This window comes from Desmodus rotundus, chromosome 7 (genome assembly GCF_022682495.2).
Source record: "Desmodus rotundus isolate HL8 chromosome 7, HLdesRot8A.1, whole genome shotgun sequence".
In the NCBI taxonomy this organism is placed as follows: domain Eukaryota; kingdom Metazoa; phylum Chordata; class Mammalia; order Chiroptera; family Phyllostomidae; genus Desmodus; species Desmodus rotundus.
In genome coordinates this window covers 39,736,279-39,757,601 of record NC_071393.1, presented here as the reverse complement: position 1 = coordinate 39,757,601, position 21,323 = coordinate 39,736,279, and the positions used below count along the sequence as shown (strand labels likewise).

Sequence of the window (21,323 nt, the reverse complement as noted above, 5' to 3'; positions counted from 1 at the left end):
AAACAAAGATTTTGAAGTAGAGTAACAATAAAATCAGATTTCTTTCAGGAAGACAATTGTGATGAAAATATGAATGGACTAAAATAAAATGTAACCCTTTCATTTATTTCACAGATGAGAAGAAATGAGGCTCAGGGGGTTAAATGACACACTCAAAATAATGGACTTTAAAACATAACTTTTAAAAAGAAAAGAAATGTGGCATTTACCGAGCATCCTCCCTGAAAAGCACTGCGCCAAATGGGGCAGAGGAAACGAACAAGGAGCCTGCAGTTGACAACAGGGATAAGCACCAATGCAAGGCAGGGCCAACTCCAGCAAGTCCCGCAGGGGAACTAATGAGTAGTCAGTGGTTTGAACAGGAAGAAATTGCAACAAACTGGAGATCAAGAAGGGCCTCAGAAAAGAAGAGGAATTCGAGAAGAGCCTCCCATGATGAGGAGGGTTTTAACAATAGAGGTAAGAGGGAAGAGCTGTCCAGAGAGTGAACAGTCTGAGCCGAGTCACAGAACAGTGAAAGAAACAAACAATAATTCCACACATCAGTTCTGGCTCCAGCACGGTATGATTAGAGGAAAGGTAGAGATTAGGCCAAAAATGTGTGACCTCTCAGATATTAAGTATAATTTCTATTTAATTCAATAGGCAGTAGACTTCCTGGCAAGAGTTCTGTGCAAAGCCATGCCATAATCAGAGCTCCATCTCTGGAAGGCCAACCTGGCAGCATTATGCAGGCGAAGGAAGGACAGAACAGGTACCCTGGTGCTCACTCTCTCCAGCCTTTTCACTGCTTTTGCCTGTTGTCAATCCTCTCCTCCTCGAACCTTTTTGTTTCTGCCATGTGACACCATTCTAGCCTGGCCCCCACATTCTACCCTCTCCCTTTTCTATTGTATCTTCCTCTCAGGCTCCCACCTCTGAATAGTTCCATCTATTACTGCAGGCAGATGCACCCTAAATTTCTCTACCCGGATGGGTTTCTTTGGTCCAGACAAACCTTTTACCTGATAGCCTACTATAAACTTAACTCAAATGTTTTGAATAGAACCTGTCGTCATCTTCCTCAAATGTTCTCTTGCTCCTATGCTAACATTTTACCACTATTCTATTGTTGTACTCTTTCAGATTCAAACCCTAACCATCTCTGAGTCTCCCCCTTCTCCTCCACTTCCAGCCGGTCACCGTGAACTACAGCTTCCACGGGCCCAGCGCTGTCCCCTTGTCTACATTTGCCATATCCTTCGTCCTGGCTATCATCTATGCCGGGACTAATACCACAGACTCTTGTGAGTCGCCTCTCACACTCTAACTCACCCTAAAAATCTTCTGGTAGAAAAACCCTAAAAAACCCAGCTTCAACTGAGTCTCTCGGGTATTCCAAGGCTCATTGTACCAAGAGAACAGAGGCACAGAGGCCCAACTCTCAAGAAGGCCCTCCAAGTTTGGCTTCATCCGAGCACACGCACAGTTTGGCTCCCACTTGCCTTTCCAAGGTATCCCATAGTGCCCCCCTTCATGAGCCTTCCTCTCCACAAAAAGTGGACTGATCATTCATTATGTCCTAAACAGAGCCCACTTTTCCCTTTTGCTGCATCTATGTTCACACCACACTCTCCCCACTGCCACGAGAGCACAGCGATCAATGCCCTCGTCAAGTGCCATTATTTCCTCGACGACTTCCCTGATTTTTCCATTGAATGAACGTTTGTATCTCTTATAGCGCATGTATAAAATTCTACCTTATATTTTATTTGTGCAAATGTCTTTAACTTCTTTGACGATAAGCTGCCTGAAGGTAGTCTAGAGTAGTAGGCAAAGGCTGGGCTCCAGAGTCAGACAGACTGGATTAAAACCCTGCCTCTACTTACTAGATATGATCTTTGGGCAAGTTACTAAACTTCTCTAGATCTCAGTTTCCTCATCTGTAAAATGGAAATAACGGCGTTTATACTTATATTGATATTATGATGATTAAATAAGGTAAATAATGTTCGTAAAGTGATAAACAATGCTTGGCATATCGAAAGCATGGAATAAATGTTAGCTACTATTTTTATCATCATCATGATTGCTAAGGGGAAAATAACTTTTTATTTCTGTACCCCTTACATTGGGCTCTCACACAGAGAGAGCCCAATAACAGTCTATTGAACGACAAACTTTAGATGACAAAATTCCATCCTTTAATTATCCTCAAGTCTTACCTAAGTGGAAATGGTCTCTTCCCCCCCTCCCCCACAACTTACCTGGTGCAAAATGGTGTATCGTTCACGAAACAGCTCTGCTTTATCTCTTGCTGTTCCAAATAAATTTGGTGCAGGGTGGTTGGTCATTAATAGACTAGAAAAAAAGGAATGCCTATTTATGACTATCAGAATACACAGAGGTAGGACAAAAATGAAATATGAGACTATGTACCTTCTGAAAAAAATGTGCACTTGGAAATTAGCTTAAAATCAACACATGGAATACTTACGGAAGAAATTTTTTTCTTTCTGAATTGTACACAAAGCGTGGAATATCAAATGCTCCTATGATATTAAAAACATGTTCTCTGAAAAACATCCCAAAAAACATAGATCTGATTTATTAAAACGTAAGTATACTAGATGAAAAACATGCATTATAATCTTATGTCATACGTGCATACTATTTTTTACAGGTCGCATACACAATTTCTTATACTGTCAAAAGTAATATGGCCCTGGCTGGTGTGGTTCAGTGGGTTGGGTGCCAACCTGTGAACCACAGGGTCGCTGGTTCAATTCCCAGTCAGGGCATGTGCCTGGGTTGCGGGCCAGGTCCCCAGTAAGGGACATGAGAGAGGCGGCCACACCGTTGATGTTTCTCCCTCTCTCTCTCCCTCCCTTCCCCTCTGTCTAAAAATAAAATAAATAAAATCTAAAAAATATATATATATACATGTGACTCAAAGGTTTATCTTGTGCATTTTCCTCCATAAGCACAAGAAAGCATTGCTGATATTCCAACCAAACAAAAATAGTCAAGTTAATTTCTAATGAGGAATGTCATGGGTTGAAAAAGAACATTTATATGTAAAAAGTCATATTTGAATAAAACTTCTCCCCATATGTAGTACTTTTTTGAACTACAATATTATTAAATGATGATCCATTTTCAACAATTTTTTATTCCAAAATATTATGCAAAAATGTCCCAGAAAAAGATGTAAAATAGAAAAATAACCCCCCAAATTTTGGTCACATCCTAGACACTTACAGTCAAAGCAGGAAAATCAACAAATAATTTTACTTTCAGATACTGTTAATAACATAACCTTGTTTGAAAGAGGTTTAAAAAAATTCACAGCACTAGCATAAATATTCCAACCAAAAAAAACTTCCGAAAAATTATATGTTTATCTCCGAAACTGGAAACAGTCAAAAACGTTCCTGCCACCGTGGTGGAAGCACTAAGTAGAGAAGAGAATCCCAGGCTTGAAGGAAACCTAGAATGCGTGCACAGCTCCACCGTTTCCTAGTGGATCAATCCTGGCAAGTTATTGAACTCATTATGGCATTTCTTCATCTATAAAAATGAGACTTTCTAACAACTGAAGTTGCAAACATTGTTTACTGTTCAGTACCTACTAGGCCTCTACACTGGCTGACTGGAATGTATAAGTAAATATCAATAGCTAGACAAAAACTACTGGGAACTTGAATGCCTATTTTATGATTATCATCTTTACATCTTGATACAATCACTTTAAATTTTTGTCGATGGCTTCAAGGGTACGTCGCTGTACTCTAGTATCTTCAGTAGCGAGTTTCCAATGACAAAGTGAAAACTCCACGCTTCCTTTATTGTTTTAGCAGCTCTCAGTTCTGACAGGGAACTAAAACTACTGATCGAAATGACAGTAATGGCTCCTTTGAATTATCTCCACTTCCCCAAATAGGGAAGATTTTCCCAGATGTTTTTCCCAGTTAAACTCTGTGAATTTTCAAAGAAGCAAAATACCATGTGCCATCTTAACTTTACAAATACTAACTTTGTAAATTTTCAACTACAAAGGAACTTCTATATTTGAAAAGGAGGAGAAAGGGGGACACTTAGAGAAATAAAACCCAGGAAAATGATTGGCACGTAAACTCCTAAGCTCTAATAGCACAAAATGGGGGAAAAGTCATAAAACTGAGGTTCTACTCCCTTTGCCATTTACCACGTGACCCAAGTTAAGCCTCTGAACTTCTCTGGGCTCAGCACTTTCCTTAAAGCAATAAAAGTCAATTATATTTCTGAATATTCAATTCATTTATCACCTACAGAATATAATGTTGGGCAAGAGGTAAAAAGTAGTCATGGCACGAACTACACAATTGTCTCAAATCCTAGCAGAAAACAGTAGAGAGGAGTCAACTGATCATGAGGTTTATAATGCAGGCTATCACTTTAAAGGAAACACTAAGATATAACCACGACAGCAATGTTGACCACTAATTAATTCCCCCATGAAAATAATTTAAAGTAAGCACTCTGTAACACCTCCAACATGGGGGGAAAGTTCATTTTTCCCACGTACATGGTTTCATCGACCGACTGACTGCATTCCTGGACGGCTGCTTCCACCACACATCGTTCAATCATGCTGGATGGCACTGAAGAGAGAATTTCAAAGTCAAATTCTAAACACAAGTGTAAAAATCAGTTCTTCCCACAGATAGCTTTTTTCCTACAAATAATCTGAAGACACACCTGGAGGTTCTTATTACATAGTTTTTAGGAGGGGAAAAAAAATTAACAAAAGCCACACTTTAAATACCTTAATTTTCCACCTTCAAATATACTTATACTACCTTAATACACAGTCAAATGCCCTCCTGTTCTAAATAGTGTTTAGTAACATTATGAGCTCCTACACTTAATAAGTTTACATTAGTATAACTTTTTTATCACACGTGCTGTGTTTCAGTAGCCATGACAATAACAATAGTAACGCTAGCAGCTACCACCTGTCAAGCCCTTAGTAAACGTGTGTGCGGCACCGTGCTCAGTACTTCACAAGCACTCTCCCATTGGAGAGACAGTCTGCGACTGGTGTTCACACGCCCGTACCTTACAGACGGGCAAAGTGCAACTTTGAGAGGTTGAACAGCCTGAGCAAGAGCACAGCCAGCAGGACTGGAGAGCAACACAAACACAAGCCTGATTCCAGGCCGGCGCCCTTATCCACTTTGGTATGTTCTCAGGCAAAATACCATGTGCCATCTTAATTTTACAAATATTAATTTTCTAAATTTAATCATTTCCTAAATTTTCAACTATAAAGGAATTTTTGAAAGCAAAGTTATATTTAAAATTCTGCCTTCAGAAGTGAACGTGAGATGTAACAGCAATTTTCCCTATGTCATAGAACAGATTTCTTTCTATATAATTGAAGAAACTAACATCTATCCATCATATGAGAGCAAGCTGCACCCACTCTAGAAACAGTGGACTTTTTTTTTTTTTGGTGGAAGAGCATTCCTCCTTTGTAGGCCCAAAATTATGGCAAAAGGCTAAGTACTTAACAAAGAGATCCCTGAAGAAAGGCTGGAGCGAGAAGGGAGTTAGTCCTGCTCCCTCACTGCCCCCCCCCCTCCTTTTAGGAGTACCTAAGTTAAGGGAGACAAAGTTACAGCACACGCAGCAAGACAAAAGTGAGCACAAAGGGCCAGATCAAGATCAGAAGGTGAGCGCAGGGACGCAGCGGTGACAGCTCCATGAGGGGAAGAACTGTAAAAGGGTCTCTGAGGTCCCAAAGGAACAAGAAGTTACCCCTTGGAAAGACCTGCTACCAGGGGTATGTCCCACAAGGCTGGGACATCTTAATACTGAATCATCGCCCCAACAAGCGTGGTTTGGTTGGTTGGGCGTCATCCTGCAAAGAGAAAGGTCGCAGTTCGATTCCAGGTCAGGGTGTGCGCCAGAGGCAACCGATTGATGTTTCTCTCCCTCTCTTTCTCCCTCCTTTCCCCTCTCTCTAAAAACAAACAAACAAACAAACCTTTAAAAAAAATACTGATTCCTCAACTTCCACTTAAATCTATAAGTCTAATGGAGGCCGTAGAAGTATATCAACAGTTTAAGAGCTATGAGAATGTTACTTACGGGGCTGCTTTTCAACTGCATCGATGATTTTTTCCAGTGCATCTTCAAGCTCTGCTTCACTGACAGACTGAAGAGCTTCTGTGAGGTATTTAATAGCTTCGCTGAAAAGAGACAGTAAGAAAAGATGAGGCAGGTGATTTGGCAATTAAGGCTAAAAGTTTTATGACAAAAGCTGGCAAACACTCATCCATCTAGCATGGAAATCAAGATCCGTTCACTCCTGCCTGCCAGCAGTACCCGCCTTTCCAGCACTGAACAAGTTCTCCCTTCTGTGCCCTGTCAACATAACTGTTCTTAAAGCCCCAAATCACATCCTTCTTTTAAGAAGCCCTACCTGCTGCAGTCTCCCCTTCCTTCTCGAAATTGTGAAGTCTCACTTGTATATCTTAGATCTGACACATTACAGTAGCCTCGTGGAATTTACTACCTTACATTCAAGGCAGAACTACCTCTGCTTCAATGTCCTGAACATAACAGACGCTTAAGCAACGCTCATATTAAATTGCATGAATCTCCCAACAACAACAACAAAATAACCTCAATAAAGCTGAAATTTAAAAAAAAACCACTACATGATTCCCTAATTTAAATAGCAGTAGTGCTCAGAATGAGCACTGTGCACTGTGTAGCTAATTACATGCCATTCTGTATGTAGCACACAACTTTACACTTATGTCAATATTATACTCATCACACAATTGTTCTGTATCTCAGGCTGCTTATGGTTTCATGTGGGGGTGTCAGATACCTCCAATTTAGTGTGTCAATAGCTGATACTCCTTGAGAAACGGAACTGTGTCATCCCTTGGCAGAGTGCTAAGCACACCAAAGGTGGCCCGTAAGTATTTGATGTTGAGTCCCTCAGATCACATGCATTTTGGGTGACTCTTGGGACAGCTCTTAGGACAGATAAAGCCCATAAAGCTATACAGGATGTGGCCCTGCCAAGTCTCTTTAGGCTCATCCAGAGTCTCTTGATTTTTCTGGTGCTCTCCTGACTCAGGATCTTAAATGGTCATTTCCCCCCACTCTTGTCTTCGCCTAGTTAAATCCTGCTCATCCTTTAACACTCAGCTCAAACCGATCTTCAACAAAGCCCTTCCTTGGCTTTAGAGCTATTTATACACCCGAGTACACGCTATACTAGCACTTCTTTCCTCGAATACTTTCCACAATCAAAGTTAAATAATTGTGAATTATTTAATATCCATGATAGATAGAGACTTCTAAGACAACCTCTAATACTGCATGCCTCCTGGTTCACATCCACGTGCGATCCTTGAGTGCAGGCTGAACCTAGTGACTTGCCTCTAATGATAGCATATAGCAAAAGTGAGAGAATATTTTACTGTATTATATTGTAATTTTAAAAGTAAAATTTTACAAGTGACAAGATGTCACTTCCATGACTAGTTTGCAAAAGACTAACTTCCATCTTGAGAGCAGACTGTTTTGCTGGGTTTGATGAAACAAGCTGCCAGGCTGGGGGAGCACAAATAGCAAGGAACTAAGGGTGGCCTCCAACCAACAGCCAGCAAGGACTGAGGCCCTCGGCCCAACCACCCTGGAGGAACTGAGTATTACCAAGCACCAAAAAGCTTGGAGGTGAATCCTATCCCACTGACATTTGAGATGACCCCCACCTGACCTTAGCCTTGTGAGAGACCTGGAAGCTGAGCAGCCAGCTAAGCCTGCTTATTACTGACTGACGGGAAATGTGAGAAAATATAAAGTATGTGCTGTTTCAAACTAATAAGCTTTGGGATAGTTTGTTATGCAGCAATAAAAAACTAATGCACTGTCTGCCTCCCAAGCTCCACAGTGTCTTACTCTCTCCTACTGTCTTACCCCAGCACAGTGCTTTTCAGCTAACAGATTTCAGTATATTTCTCACAATTAATTAATGAATGATAGCTTAATATTAGGTCAAATTCTAAATGAAAAGAAAAATTTACCAACTGCTTATATTTTCAAAAGGTCAAGGATCGAGTAAATAAAATTCATTATTTTCTCCCAGAGTATATCCATTCTTGCCCTGGTTAACTACTAACCCAAAGGCAAAGTTGAAAGTCCCATAAAACTCATCATTATAAAAACAAACAAAAAAACAAAAAAAAAACCCTTCACACACAAGAGCAATGAAAACCTGCTACAGGAAAGTATATCCCATCTGGCAGGCATTCAAAGATGTAAATACTGTATTCTTTTTCTTTTGAAGCAGATTTAATAAGAAAAATCTTGGAAAGGTTCATTCTGTAGGTCCTAGAAAACACAGATATGGCCAGGAAACCTATCAGAGAAGTTCTAGAGAGAAGGAAGGAAAGAAGGAAGGAAGGGAGGAAGGGAGGGAGGGAGGGATGGAGGGAGGAGGAAGGGAGGGAGGAAAGGAGGAAGGAAGGAAGGAAGTTAGGAAGAAAAAGAAATGACCCAGGAGGAGACCTAGGAACATGCATCAATCTACCCACTTTTTGCTCTCCAGGAATCCTCTCTGGAATAATACCTGATCCAAACTTGGGAAGGCTGGCAGGGCCTACAACTTCTGCAACAACCGAAGCTGACAGCTACTGACGTGCAGAAGGGCTTTCCCAGGCCTTTCCTTCGACGTCTCAGTCAGTGACCGCGCTCTGCAGCGCTGCCCTCATTCCCACTGTGCGCAGGCAGACTTCATGGGCTGACAGGCGCCAAAGTCACAATGCTAACAAACCGCTGCTGCGACACAGACCGCCACTTCTCCGGCTTGGTCTGGCACCGCTAGGAGGGGAGCCTCGGCCCGCCTGGGTGAAGCTTTCCGACCCTGAGCCAACGGCGGAGAAACCTAGGAAGGCATCGCAGCCTGACCATAGCACCAAAAGCGCTTAGCTTCTCAGAACTTTTTAAGGGTCTCTGTCATTTAAAGTCAAACCTCTCCCAGTACGCGGAGAGCCCCGCTGCCCCTCCGGTGGCTTGGCCCTGGCTCTCCCCTCCGGTCCCGCAAACTACCCACCCCACTCACCCCCGGAGCAGCAAGCCGCGCAGCTTGAAAGCAGAGAGCGCCCGGCTCCTCAACCTCTCCGGCGCCATGCTAGCGTTTTGGCGCCACCGCCACGGCCCCGCCCCTTCCTTCGTGCGCTCCGCCCCTCCCCTCGCGTGCTCCGCCCCTGCCCTGGCCGACGCGCTACCTGCACGGACTACACCCTGCTTCCGGGGCGCAGCGGAAGCGGTGAGTGCAGTTAGCCCTGTGATTCGGGAGGCTCCTTTGGCCTGGCGGCTGCAGTCCCAAACAATATAGACTGGAGGAGGACAGGACCCTGAGCACCATTTTTGCCCTAGACAGAAGGACGAGAGCGTCCTTCCCTGTGTGTGGTTGGAAATGTGCTTACGTTATCCCGGGTGCGTCACTGAGTCACTCCCATCGCTGCCCTTCACCCTTCCTTACTTCAGTCGAACTCGCCCGGGACCCGGGGGTCCTGTGTACTCATGCTTTCTTTATTACAAGACCCTGGAAGTACTCGGTGTCGCCACTTGGTTTTCCCTGACATTCCCTTGAAATGGCTAAAAATCAACATTTCCACACACACCCCCGGTTTTTTATTTAATAGTTGAGGGTTTCCTATGTGCCATACATTGTCATAAGTGTTGTAAGTGTATTAATTGCTGTATGCTCATAAATCCTAATGAATTGTGTGCTACTTTCCCAACATCCTTACTTTACAGATGTGAAAACAGATACAAAGACGGTAGATGGCTGGCTCAAAATGAAAGTTCCGGAAGTTGGTGGAGCTAGGACTTGAACTCAATCTGATTCCAGCAAGTAGACTTTCAATCTGCCGCACTTCAAAAGGCTTGTTCCAATAAGTTAAATAAAACCAAGGAATGCTTATAGGTGAGCACACGGCCTTATAAAACATGAGGACGATTATGAAGTACTGTTGTACATTAACTTCCAGGGTATATGGTTAACTTAAACACACACACGCACACAGGCAAAGTATGGTAAAGGAGGGGAAGTGTGTGTATACATATACTTACTTTCGCATTAAAAAAAAAAACGACCCTCTGGCCCGGGCCTTTGTGCCAGTGTGGCTCGGTTTGTTGGAGGGTCATCCTATGGACCACAAGGTCACAGGTTAATCCCCAGCCAGGGCACACACTAGGTTTCCAGTAGGATCCGGGGTGGGGCACTCTGGAGGCAGCGGAGATGGATGTTTCCTTCTCACATCCATGTTCTCTGTCTCTCTGTCTTTCTCTCCCCGCCCCCCCCCCCCCGCACCCCTTCTCTCTCATCAATAAATGTATCCTAGAGTGAGGATTAAAAAAAGAAAAAACTGGTAGGCTACACTAGACACTAAAACATGATTAACCTTAAAGGGCAGGAAGGGATAAGGATGACAATGAGAACTCTCTTCCTAGTGAGAGGTTTAAACGTCAGCCCATGATGTTTAACCTGTTCAAAAAATATACAAGAAAAAAACAAAATTGAAAGCATATCAAAACCAAAATACCTAACTGTATACTAAATTGGTAACATAATATCACAGGGAAAAGTGATTTTTTTACCTAGTTTTCTGTATATTTTCAGTGAAATTTAAAGACAAAATTTTTATGTAAGAATGATGGGGTCTCAAAAGTTGGAAAATTTTTAGTTTCCGTTAATAACTAATAAGCTTAGAAATTGGTGTATGTAAAAAGCTACTGTTTTAGGAACTGAAGGTATGACCCACCTTGACTCCAGAAGTCCATAAGCAGTCCCACCTTTGTGCCTCAGGAAGACTGTGAGCCATCAAGATGGTATCTGAGCCATTGTGCTCCAACCCCCTTAACTACACTTTTCTTCTCCTTATAAAAGGTGTTGGTTGAAAATGGGATTTGAGACAGTCTGTTAGGGTACAGACCTACCATCTTGTCAGATTGCAGGCCATGTGAATAAAGCGCCCATAAAGATTCAATCCCACCCAGGTCTGTGTGGCTCAGTGGATTGAGTGCTGGCCTGTGAACTGGGGGGTCGCTGGTTCGATTCCTAGTCAGGGCACATGCCTGGGTGCAGGCCAGGTCCCCAATGGGGGACGCATGAGATGCTACCACACATTGGTGTTTCTCTCATTTCTCCCTCTCTTCCCCTCTCTAAAAATAAATAAATAAAATCTTTAAAAAAAAAACAAAAAAAGATTCAATCCCTGTCCCTGCTTCTTGGGTCTGGTAGGTGACAGGCAGCACAACTGCCAGCTTTTCTGGTTTCAAGAAAGGAGAGAAAATAAAAATAGATAATCAAACTTCTGGCAAAGATAGTAGCATAGGTAATCACGGCTTGCCTTCTCACACTATCACATCAAAATTACAACTAAATTGTAGAACAACCATCACTGAGAACCATCAGAAATCAAGTCAAATGGAAATCTGACAACTACGGAATTAAGAAACCACATCCATCCAGACTGGGAGGAGGGGTGGGGATGCAGAACAGCCTGTCCCACAGCGACATGTAGTGGATAAAAACTTGGGAGGGATATCTCAGGAGCGAGGAGTCCCAGACCCACACCAGGCCCCCCAGCCCAGGGGTCCAGTGCCAGGAAGATAAGTCCACATAACTTCTGGCTGCAAAACCCAGCAGGGATTGAGTCAGTGGAAGAAACTTGTGGAGTCCCGGGGAGTTCCTCTTAAAGAACCCACACACAGACTTACTCAGGCTCTCTCCCTCTGAGTTCCGGCACTGGGGTAGCAGCTTGAAAGGCACCAGTGGTACACAGGGAGAAACTGAAATGTCTGGCATCAGAGCCAGAGCTGGGGGACTGCTTTCTCCCGGACAGAAAGGTGGGCAGAGGCCATTGATCCTCTGTCCACACAGCCATAGTGCCGGCTGGTTGGTGCCATATCTGGACTCTTAACAATCTGGCTAATACTGTTTGCCCTTCTCTGGAGGTCCCCTTAGACTCTGCCCCACCCAACTTAAAGCTGTTGACAGCAACTTTTCCATATGAATGGTGGGTCTTAGCTCATGCTTCACAACTTCCTAAACCCTTTCCCATGAGCAACTGCAGCCCTCAGTGAGCCCCCACCCCCCATACTTCTTGCTAAGTGGCCCCAACCCCATACTAGCAGGAGCCAGCCTGGATTCACAGCTTGTCTTCACAGGAGGTTCCTAAGCTGCTCATTTTTTTGAATTCTTGTTTCTTCATTCTTTTCTGGTTGGATGTTTCTTTCTTCCTTCTGGTCCACACCATTGATTTGAGTTCTAGTTTCCTTCCCATCACTATTGGTACCCTGTACATTTTCCTTTGTTTCTCTTAGCATAGCCTTCATTTTTTTCATCTAATTTGCAACCTAATTCAAACAATTCTGTGAGCTTCCTGATTACCAGTGTTTTAAACTGTGCATCTGATAGGTTGGCTATCTCTTCATGGCTTGGTTGTATTTTTCCTGGAGCTTTGATCTGTTCTTTCCTGTGGGCCTTTTTTTTTTTTTTTTTTTTTTTTTTTTGGCGCAACATGTTATGTAGTAAGGGGCAGAGCCTTAGGTGTTCACCAGGGCGGGGTAACGCTGGTCACTGCGTATGTGGCGCTGTGACGCTGTGACACTGTGACGCTGTATGTGGATGAGGGGCCGAGAGGGATCAATGGTGCTTGCTCCACTTTGTGCCAGATTTGAGTCACTTCCTCCGCTACCCACAATCAAATTGGGCCCTTCTGGTGCTGATTCCCGAGTGGGTGGGCTTGTGCACGCTCTAGGCTCCCGTGGGTCTCCCCAACGAACTCTTCTGTGAGGCTGGGAGTTTCTCCCACTGCCGCCTCAACCCCCACGGGTGTTTTCAATCAGAGGTTTGAGGCATTACTTCCCCCTGGAACTCTGGGTTGTGCAGTCTGTCACCAGGTCCACCAGCTACTGCCTCGCTGGCCAGCTGTAGCCTTGCCCACCCTGCTCCAAAATCTGCCACCTCGCTGGGTCCGCCAGCTGCCGCCTTGCCTGGAGTCCTCTCCACCCAGCTGCCCGTCTCTGCCCCTCCTACCAGCCTGGATGAATGTTTCTTCTTTATCTCCTTGGTTGTCAGACTTCCATACAGTTCAATTTTCTGTCAGTTCTGGTTGTTTTTTGTTTTTAAATTGTTGTTGTCCTTTTAGTTGGACAAGGAGGCACAGGGTGTTTACCTATGCCTCCATCTTGGCCGGAGGTCCCAAACTTTTTAAAAAAAAATAGTATAAGATAAATGAGAAAGCAGAATGTCACCTTGTTCAAATTCACCTGGGAACATGTATGATGGGCAACAGTTTTTTCAGTGTTCTGCAAATGTTCACGAATGACTCTGAAATCCCCCAATATTGATTTGGGTGTTATAAGTAAATTTTAGTAAATAGGTGAATTTGCAAATATGGAATGCAAAAATAATGCAGATTAACTGTAGCTGTTTAACTACCTGAACGATAAACAAGAAACAAGTGGTTATTATGGGCAGAAAAGTGGAGAGAATAAGAATATAAAATGCTAAAACCCTTCAGTAAAAGGAAACAGGATATTTCCATGGTCCCAATTATCATTCTACAGACTACTAGCTAATAACACACAGACAAAACTTACTTTTAAAACCAAGCATCTTCATAGGTTACCACCCTAACCAAGCATCAAACTTGCATCACAAATAGTGGGCTAATTTGACATTGTTACTATTATAATGCAATATAACATACACAACATCACTTCTGAAGTATTCTTGCCCAAAATTTAATCTCAACTTAATTAAATCTTGATCTAACTTCTGGTTTAAGGGAATCACTTTTAAGTATCTCTCAAACCTAAAACCACATTTTTCTCCATGTCTGGGACCTTTACTAGGACACCAATTTTGCCATCAGAATAAACTTTCTAAAACGTAATTCTTATTATGTCACTTCCCTACTGAAAATGCTCCAGATCTCCTCATATCAGGATAAAGTAAATAACTCATCTCTTTCTCTCTCCCCTATTCCATCTGCCAAAAACACTTTCCTCCCTCTTCACCTCTGTTTGCCTAGACAACTTCCACTCATCTTTCAATTCTTAGCTTAGACTTTACTTTCTCTCGGGAACCTTCCCTGACTCTCCCAAATCTGAGTTGGGGACCCTGTGAGTTTCATGTCTGGTGTAATGCATCAGAGAAGAAAATTAGCTTGCTTCATGGGGAGAACATGCATAAATCTGTAAATAGAATTATTCCAGTAGCAGTAGGAGTTTAAAGCCAGAGGGGACTATGAGATTATAAGCTTTCTAAGAATTCACAAAACTCTTGGTGAGGGCTTTGGAATTCCAGTACAGGTAGAAAGGGGATTCCTGGCACAGAGGTCACATATGTTAATAACAGCAATGACTACTACCACTGTTACTACCATTCACTGAGCACCTAGCTGCGTGCTTACACCAGAGCAATGCTGTGTGCTCCTCACCTTTCTGCATAAGTCCTGACTGCCCAACCATCCAAAGTGAATGTTCTAATGATCAACTTACATTATTCACTCCCTGCTTAAGATCCTTTGGCCTTACAGTTAAAGTGCCGACTGAGCATGACAACAAGGCTGTGTGACTAGCTATTCCAGCTTCATCCTTGCCTGCACCCCACAGTCATCCGCTAGTCATACTGAACTATTTACAGCAGGGGTGTCAAGCTCATTTCCACAGGGGGCCACATCTGCCTCGAGGTTGCCTTGCAAGGGCTGAATGTAATTTCAACTCATTAACAGTTAAGGAGTAGTTACATTTATACAGTCCTAAAATTATTTCAGCCCTTTGAAGGCACCGCAAGGCTGATGTGGCCCCCTGTGAAAATGAGCTTGACACCCCTGATTCAGTTTGTCAAAAAACTCATATCTCCCTTTGTAAACCTCCTTTCCCAAAAAATCACAACTTTCCTTCCTGTTACTCTGCTATATTTTGTCCAATTTTCTACTATATTTCTCATTCTATACAGCACGAATTTCTTTACGTATCTGCCCCTGACTGGACTTTGAAGCCTCTGTAGTACAACTATGTCTTAGGCATCTTAAAATTCACTTTTTTTTTCATTCATTTAGTCAACAAACTTTCTAGTCTAATACAGCACAGAACCAACTATCTACAGCAAGCAGGCACTTAATAAATGCATAGTGAATAACTGAATGAATTAACCTGTTCTGCATGATGGGCAGCCACAATCTCTTTGAAGAGTGGCTTTGGACAAGTGCGTTTACAGGCACTGGCAGAAATATGATCTTCCCTCCTGGCCTTAGTTTTTCTTCTGTAACATCACTTTATAACAAGGGTTAGCCCAGAGGAACTGTTTTCAGCAGTGTGGGCTATGATCTTTGTTGTGCCTCCTCAGCTCTGCCTACTCAACTCAGTCCTCCTGGTGTGAAAGCAGCCACAGATAATACATAAGAGAATCAGGGTGGCTGTGTACCAATAAAACTTTATGTACAGATGCTAAAATTTTTTTGAAAGATTTTTAAGATTTATTTTGAGAGAGAGGGGAAGGGAAGGAGAAAGGGAAAAACAGCAATGTGTGGTTGCCTCTGGCGCGCCCCCTAGTGGGTACCTGGCCCACAGCCCAGGCAAGTGCCCTGACTGGGAATCCAACCTGAGACCCTTCGCTTGGCAGCTACCCGTGCAATCCACTGAGCTACACCAGCCAGGGCCAGATGCTAAAATTTGAACTCATTATCATTTTCATGAGTTACACAATATCATTCTTTTGGTTTTTTTTTCAATCATTCAAACGTTCTAGGCTTGTGAGCCCTACAAAATTAGGTGGACAGGATTTGACCTCCAGGCCTAGCTTGCTGGTATGTTTCAGAAAAGTCCTAAAAACAAAAAGGTCCGTGAAGTACACATACACTTTTTTTTTGGTATTTTTAAAAAAATGTATTGATTTGAGAGAGAGAGAGAAAAAAACACCGATTCGTTGCTCCACTTATTCATGCATTCATTGGCTGCTTCTTGCATGTGCCCTGACACGAGATGGAAGCTGCAAGGTTGGACCATGCTCTTATCAGCTGAGCTACCCGGCCAGGGCTCACACACACACCATTCCTGTGGATGACCATCTCTGCTAGACGTTGAGTGGAAAAGGTAAACACAAAATATTTTATTAATATGCTGACTTATGTCACTGCTACATCAGCCCCCGTGGACCAGAAGCCCATTTATCCAGTGAATAAGATACAGTTAGGCTGTGCTAACAAAACAACACAACCCCAGGGACACGAAATCAGCGGGCGCCAGGGCTCCTTAGAGCCCCCGGCACCTCCCTTACTACTCAGACCCCAGGCATCCATCCCTCCCTGGCGCCGCCGCCCTGGGCTCGGCCTCTCTGGCGGCTGCAAGACGCGCAGACGCACTGCTTCCGCCTTCCTCCAATCTCGACCCTCGACGCGTTCCGTTCGTGCGTGGAGGCACCGGGCGGGAGCAGAAGCATCTCCGTGGGCCGGGGCGTGTGGAGCGGCGGGGCGCAGCGACGGCGCGGATGGAGGACTCGCAGGTGTTCTGCGTGGCCGAGGAGCGCAGCGGCCACTGCGCCGTGGTGGACGGAAACTTCCTCTACGTGTGGGGGGGCTACGTGGTAAGGGGAAGGGGCGGGGCGGGGCGGACTCGCGCCGGGGGCGCTCCCGGCCTCTCGGCCCGAGCGGACGCCGAGCGCCCGCCCACTCGCGGCCCCCGGGCGGGGTGGTTGGCGGGGCGGGCCAGCCACCCGCGCCCGCCCCTCCACCGTGGGCCGCTCTTCCGACTGCGCAGGGGCTTCGGCTGGGGAAGCCTGCAAACCCGGTTCCGGAGCTCTTCCCCGGCCTCGCTGCGCTCCACTGACCCGGGTTTGCCCAACACCAAATCAGTTACTGCGCGGTTGAAGGTCTTTAAATGCTTGCGGAGACTCAAAAGTACACCGAGGACGCCGCGCTGCATTGTTTTGTAAATATTTCTTTATCGCCACGGCGCAATGAGACATTTAAAAAATTGGAGATCACCGAAGCATTTAAATATTCCTAAGCAATTTTTAGTGTCATTCCTTTACCAAGGGCATGCACACTCTCTAGGGCATATATTCCAAGGAATGGAATGTTGGGTCACTTGGCACTACATCTTCAAATTTGCTTGGAAATTTCACTGTTGCCAAATGGATAATTACGATTTTTTCAAATTTCAAAATAGACTCATTCATATTAGCGACCATGTACTGAAGAACATGCTTAAAAGTTCTTATTACAATGGAGGGTTGAATGTATTTGCTTTGTTTCTATAGTCATTGGATTTAGAATCAAGGGTTCTAAAGCTGGAAAACAGGTCAGGAGCATATGCCAGCCCTTTAGTTTACAGATTTTTTTTTTTTTAAGTGAGTCATTTGGAACTTCTACTGGAAGTAGAACCTACGTTTTCTGACTGTCTCAATACTATTATGTGACAGATGTAACGTGACTGAATCACTCGCTGAAATAAAGTACATACTACCTATGTTAAATGGTCCTCAGATCCAAGGTGGTTTTTGCTGTTTTGTGTTTCTATTTTTAATTTGGTGCAGTGTCAGGATAAGAAAATTAGAACTAACCTTTGAGTGACTACTATATCTGGTATGTGCCAAGAATTCTCATATCCCTAATCATATGTAATTTTTACCATACCTTATAAGGTAAGTAGTATTTCATTTAAAAATAATAATGATGACTCAATGGGAATGAATAACTTGAATGACCACTTGACCTCAAGGGTAGGAAATTCCAACTAGATATATTGGATTCCCAAACGCTATTTTTTCTATGATAAGTGAACATAAATTAGGTGAGTGTGGTTTCTTAATGTCTAATATTTCCACCATTTGTTCTTGATGAAAAAGTAGTCTAGACATGATGGTTTTATGCAAAGAAATATTTTGATTGTTTTTGAGCTCTGCTGTTTGAAGATGTAGAGGTGTCGATCTTCATCTGCTATTTTGATTCTTAATATTGTAAAAGTTAAGTGAAAAAATGTTCACTTAAAATAATAGTTTGTATTATACTTGGTGACAGTATAGATTTCTTTTAGGCCCATAAATGAAATGTCTGAATTTTTTACATCTCATTTAATCTTGAAAATTGTATAATTGATAAAATTCCAGGTCTCTTGGTGTCAGTCGGTGAATAAAAATACTTCTTTCCCTACTACTTACTGACGCAGTGAGTAGTGTGCTGTAAGAACCACCCTGGAAAGTGCCACACAGGTTTAGTCCAAGACTGTTACTCTTCAAATTCCAGTGATTGTCAGCAGTTAAAATATGTCTAAGGCATAAGCGAAAGGAAAGACAGTGGGAGGCAAAAAGAAGAGGTGACATATCATGGGGAGAAGAATTCTTCCAACAATTGTTTTATTCAGATCCTTTTCAAGGGAAGATAGCTAAAAGGCCCCCGAATCTGAAAGTAACCCAAACCGATAGTCAGTAGTTAAGAATAATGATCAGATGATTCCAGACTGTATGTTCCAATCACAATTTTTCATATTTATTAAAATTGCTGAACATATATCCTAAGATTTTTGAATGGCTAAATTACTTATTACTTTGTTGTCAAACATATTCTATAGGACATTGTGTCCGAGAACAGCCCTACCTTTAAACATAAGAGTGCCAGTGTTAGAAAAAGTGGCAAGTTTTAATTGGTGTCAAAATATTCTTTTCTCTTAGTTCTGCATATCCTTTCCACATTACTGAAATTCATACAAACATTAGTGGTACTACTAGGAACATTTAAAATTTGTGAGTAGTTTTCCCAAATTTGGGAGGAAAAGCAGTGTTTCGGCATGTTTGCAGATGACATACTTTCCTTTTAAGGTTTAATCATATGAACAGTTTTATTTCCAAATACAGTTGGCATTAATACATTTTGCTGTAAACTTTTGCTTACAGTAAATAATATGTTTCAATACATATTCCTATTTTGGATATGGACTTAAAGGCAAGAGAGGTCAATTCAGGAAATATTTGAAAAGAATGAAAGTGGGAGGTTTATAGTGCCAGATATGAAATTATATCACAATGCTATAATAATTAAATCAGTGGTCCTGATGCAAGTTGAGAGACCATGAGGGAAGGGAAAACAAATTACATAAGCAACCAAGCATACAGATTATTCTGTAGTTAAAAGGTAGCATTTCAAATCTAGAAAAACAATCCCTTATTCAATAAACGGTCCAGGAATAGCTGGAGGAAAATTATATTAGGGCCTTAGGACTGAAGACTTACATGTAGAAAAATTAGGCTATACTAAACCAGAAAATAAGATGTGACTCTTGTAAAAACCTTGAGTTGGGAAAAGAAAAACTGAATTGGGAAACACTATACAAGAAAAGCATTGATAGATCAAACTTAAAAGAAATTATTTGTACTTTTTAAATAGTAACTTTTGAATGCAGCAACTCTGTAAAGTGAGAAGGCAAATGACAAACTGGGGAAAGTGTTCGCAACATATGATAGGTAAAGTTCCAGTGAAAATAAAGATTAATATCTCCATTGAAAAGTGAGCAATGAATACGCACAACTTATAAAGGAAGGAATACAAATATAATGTGAATCAAAGCAACCCAGTTGAAAATAAAGATTTTTCTTCTTCAATTTGCAAATATTAAAAAGAATTTTTGAGAAGAGCTTGGGGAAATGAATTACTCCTACACTGGTAATGGGAATATAAATTTGTGTAACCTTTTTGAGTAGAAATTTAGCAAGGTGTAGCAAAAGCTTTGAGTGTGTATTCTCTTTAATGTAAAAGTTCCACTTTATATGTTCACAGGTGGTCACATACACCATCTATGTCACATGGAAGACATTTATTCTTTTCAGATACCCAGTATTTGAGCCTCCTTCCTCTATTTGGTTTTGGAGTCATAGCACGTGTTTCCTTTGGCGACTTAATTCTTTTAGATTGCATTATATGTTTCAGAGTCAGACGTTGCTGTATTCAGCTGGTGTGCACTTGTACCGCTGTACCAGTTTTTATTTGGCGTCCATTCTGGTTGGTCAGTGTCTGTGCTGCCCAGTGTTTAAATATTTTGAAAATCATCACTGGATTCATTCGTTTGTTGTATGTACCTGTATAATCTTCTATTGTGTGAATTGACTGCAATTTATGTATCCATTCCACTGTTGATGAATATTTGAATGTTTCTGTTTTTTGTAGTATTATAAAGAAAGCTACACTGAACACTCTTAATAACATGTCTCTTATTATACAGGCAGTAGGCCACATACACTGTCTAGGGCATATACCGAGGAATGGTTGTCACTAGGTACACACAGCTCTGGATTTACTCAGAAATGTCACTGTTGCCAAAATATTTGCTTCGATTTACACTCCCACCAGCATCCTCCTGCTCCGAATCCTTGACAGCATCTGGTACCGTCGCGCATATTTCACTATGGGTTTTGTTTGCTTTTCCTTGATTACTAATAAAGTTGAGTATCTTTTCATAACTTCATGGACTATTTGTGTTTCCTCTCCGGTAAAAATGCCGCTTCATACCTTTTGCTCATTTGTCTATTGGGTTGTCTTTTCTTGCCAATTTATAGGAATTCTTTAAATATATAGTTGTATGAGTTCAGTCTGTCTTCTCAGTTGTAGCTTGTTTTTGTACTTTCTTGATTGGCTTTTGTCCAACAGAAGTTCATTTTAATGTAATTTCAATTTTTTCCTTAATGCTTTGTGCATTCCTTAAGAAATCTTTCCCAATGTGGAGATCGTGAAGTTTCCTATGTTGTCTTCTAAACAATTTTTAGTTTTGCTTTTTGTGTTTAAATCTTTTTTTTTAATCTGAATTTTTTGTTTGCTTGACCCCAGCTAGGGATCCAATTTTATTATATTTTTAATAAGTATAACCTGTTTTTATGTTATTTTGATCGGTTGCCTCTTGTGTGTGCCCCAATCAGGAACTGAACCCACAACCTGGGCATGTGCCCTGACCGGGAATTCATCTGGCAACCTTTCACTTTGCGTGATGACGCCCAACCAACTAAGCCACACCAGTCAGGGCTCTTTGTGTTTATTCTTGTGACAGAATCACACTATCTAAATTACAACAGCTTTATTAGAAGTCTAAATATCAGGCAGTAAAAGCCCTAGCCCCACTCTGTCTTGTTCTTTGGGAATATTTTGGTTATTTAGGGCCTTTTGTTCTTTTGTATAAATTTTCTTTACTATTTTTATTGTAGTAAAATATACAAAACATATAATTTACTGTTTTAACCATAGTGTAGTGTGCAACTTAGTGGCATTAATTACATT

The 21,323-nt window shown here is 42.1% G+C and overlaps 2 protein-coding genes across 6 annotated transcripts in view; one reads left to right on the top strand and one right to left on the bottom strand.

Moving 5' to 3' along the window:
• The window catches only part of POLE2 (DNA polymerase epsilon 2, accessory subunit), a 28,690-nt gene extending 19,434 nt beyond the window's left edge, over positions 1-9,256 (bottom strand). For 2 of the 4 annotated variants that reach the window (XM_045192675.2, XM_045192674.2), the window contains exons 1-5: positions 9,107-9,207; positions 6,115-6,215; positions 4,547-4,622; positions 2,477-2,554; positions 2,247-2,340 (exon numbers count right to left, since the gene is read on the bottom strand). In XM_045192675.2, the coding sequence (XP_045048610.1) occupies positions 2,247-2,340; positions 2,477-2,554; positions 4,547-4,622; positions 6,115-6,215; positions 9,107-9,174 (417 nt within the window). In that variant the 5' untranslated portion in view covers positions 9,175-9,207. Of the gene's footprint in view, positions 1-2,246; positions 2,341-2,476; positions 2,555-4,546; positions 4,623-6,114; positions 6,216-8,614; positions 9,030-9,106 lie in introns of those variants that run through there. The other 2 variants (XM_024557476.3, XM_045192676.3) reach the window with 2 other exon arrangements.
• A 7,088-nt stretch (positions 9,257-16,344) lies between these two features.
• The window catches only part of KLHDC1 (kelch domain containing 1), a 71,889-nt gene continuing 66,910 nt past the window's right edge, over positions 16,345-21,323 (top strand). The window contains exons 1-2 of one of the 2 annotated variants that reach the window (XM_053929188.2): positions 16,345-16,648; positions 19,986-20,126. In XM_053929188.2, the coding sequence (XP_053785163.1) occupies positions 16,553-16,648; positions 19,986-20,126 (237 nt within the window). In that variant the 5' untranslated portion in view covers positions 16,345-16,552. The remainder of the gene's footprint in view (positions 16,649-19,985; positions 20,127-21,323) is intronic. The other variant, XM_053929189.2, reaches the window with a different exon arrangement.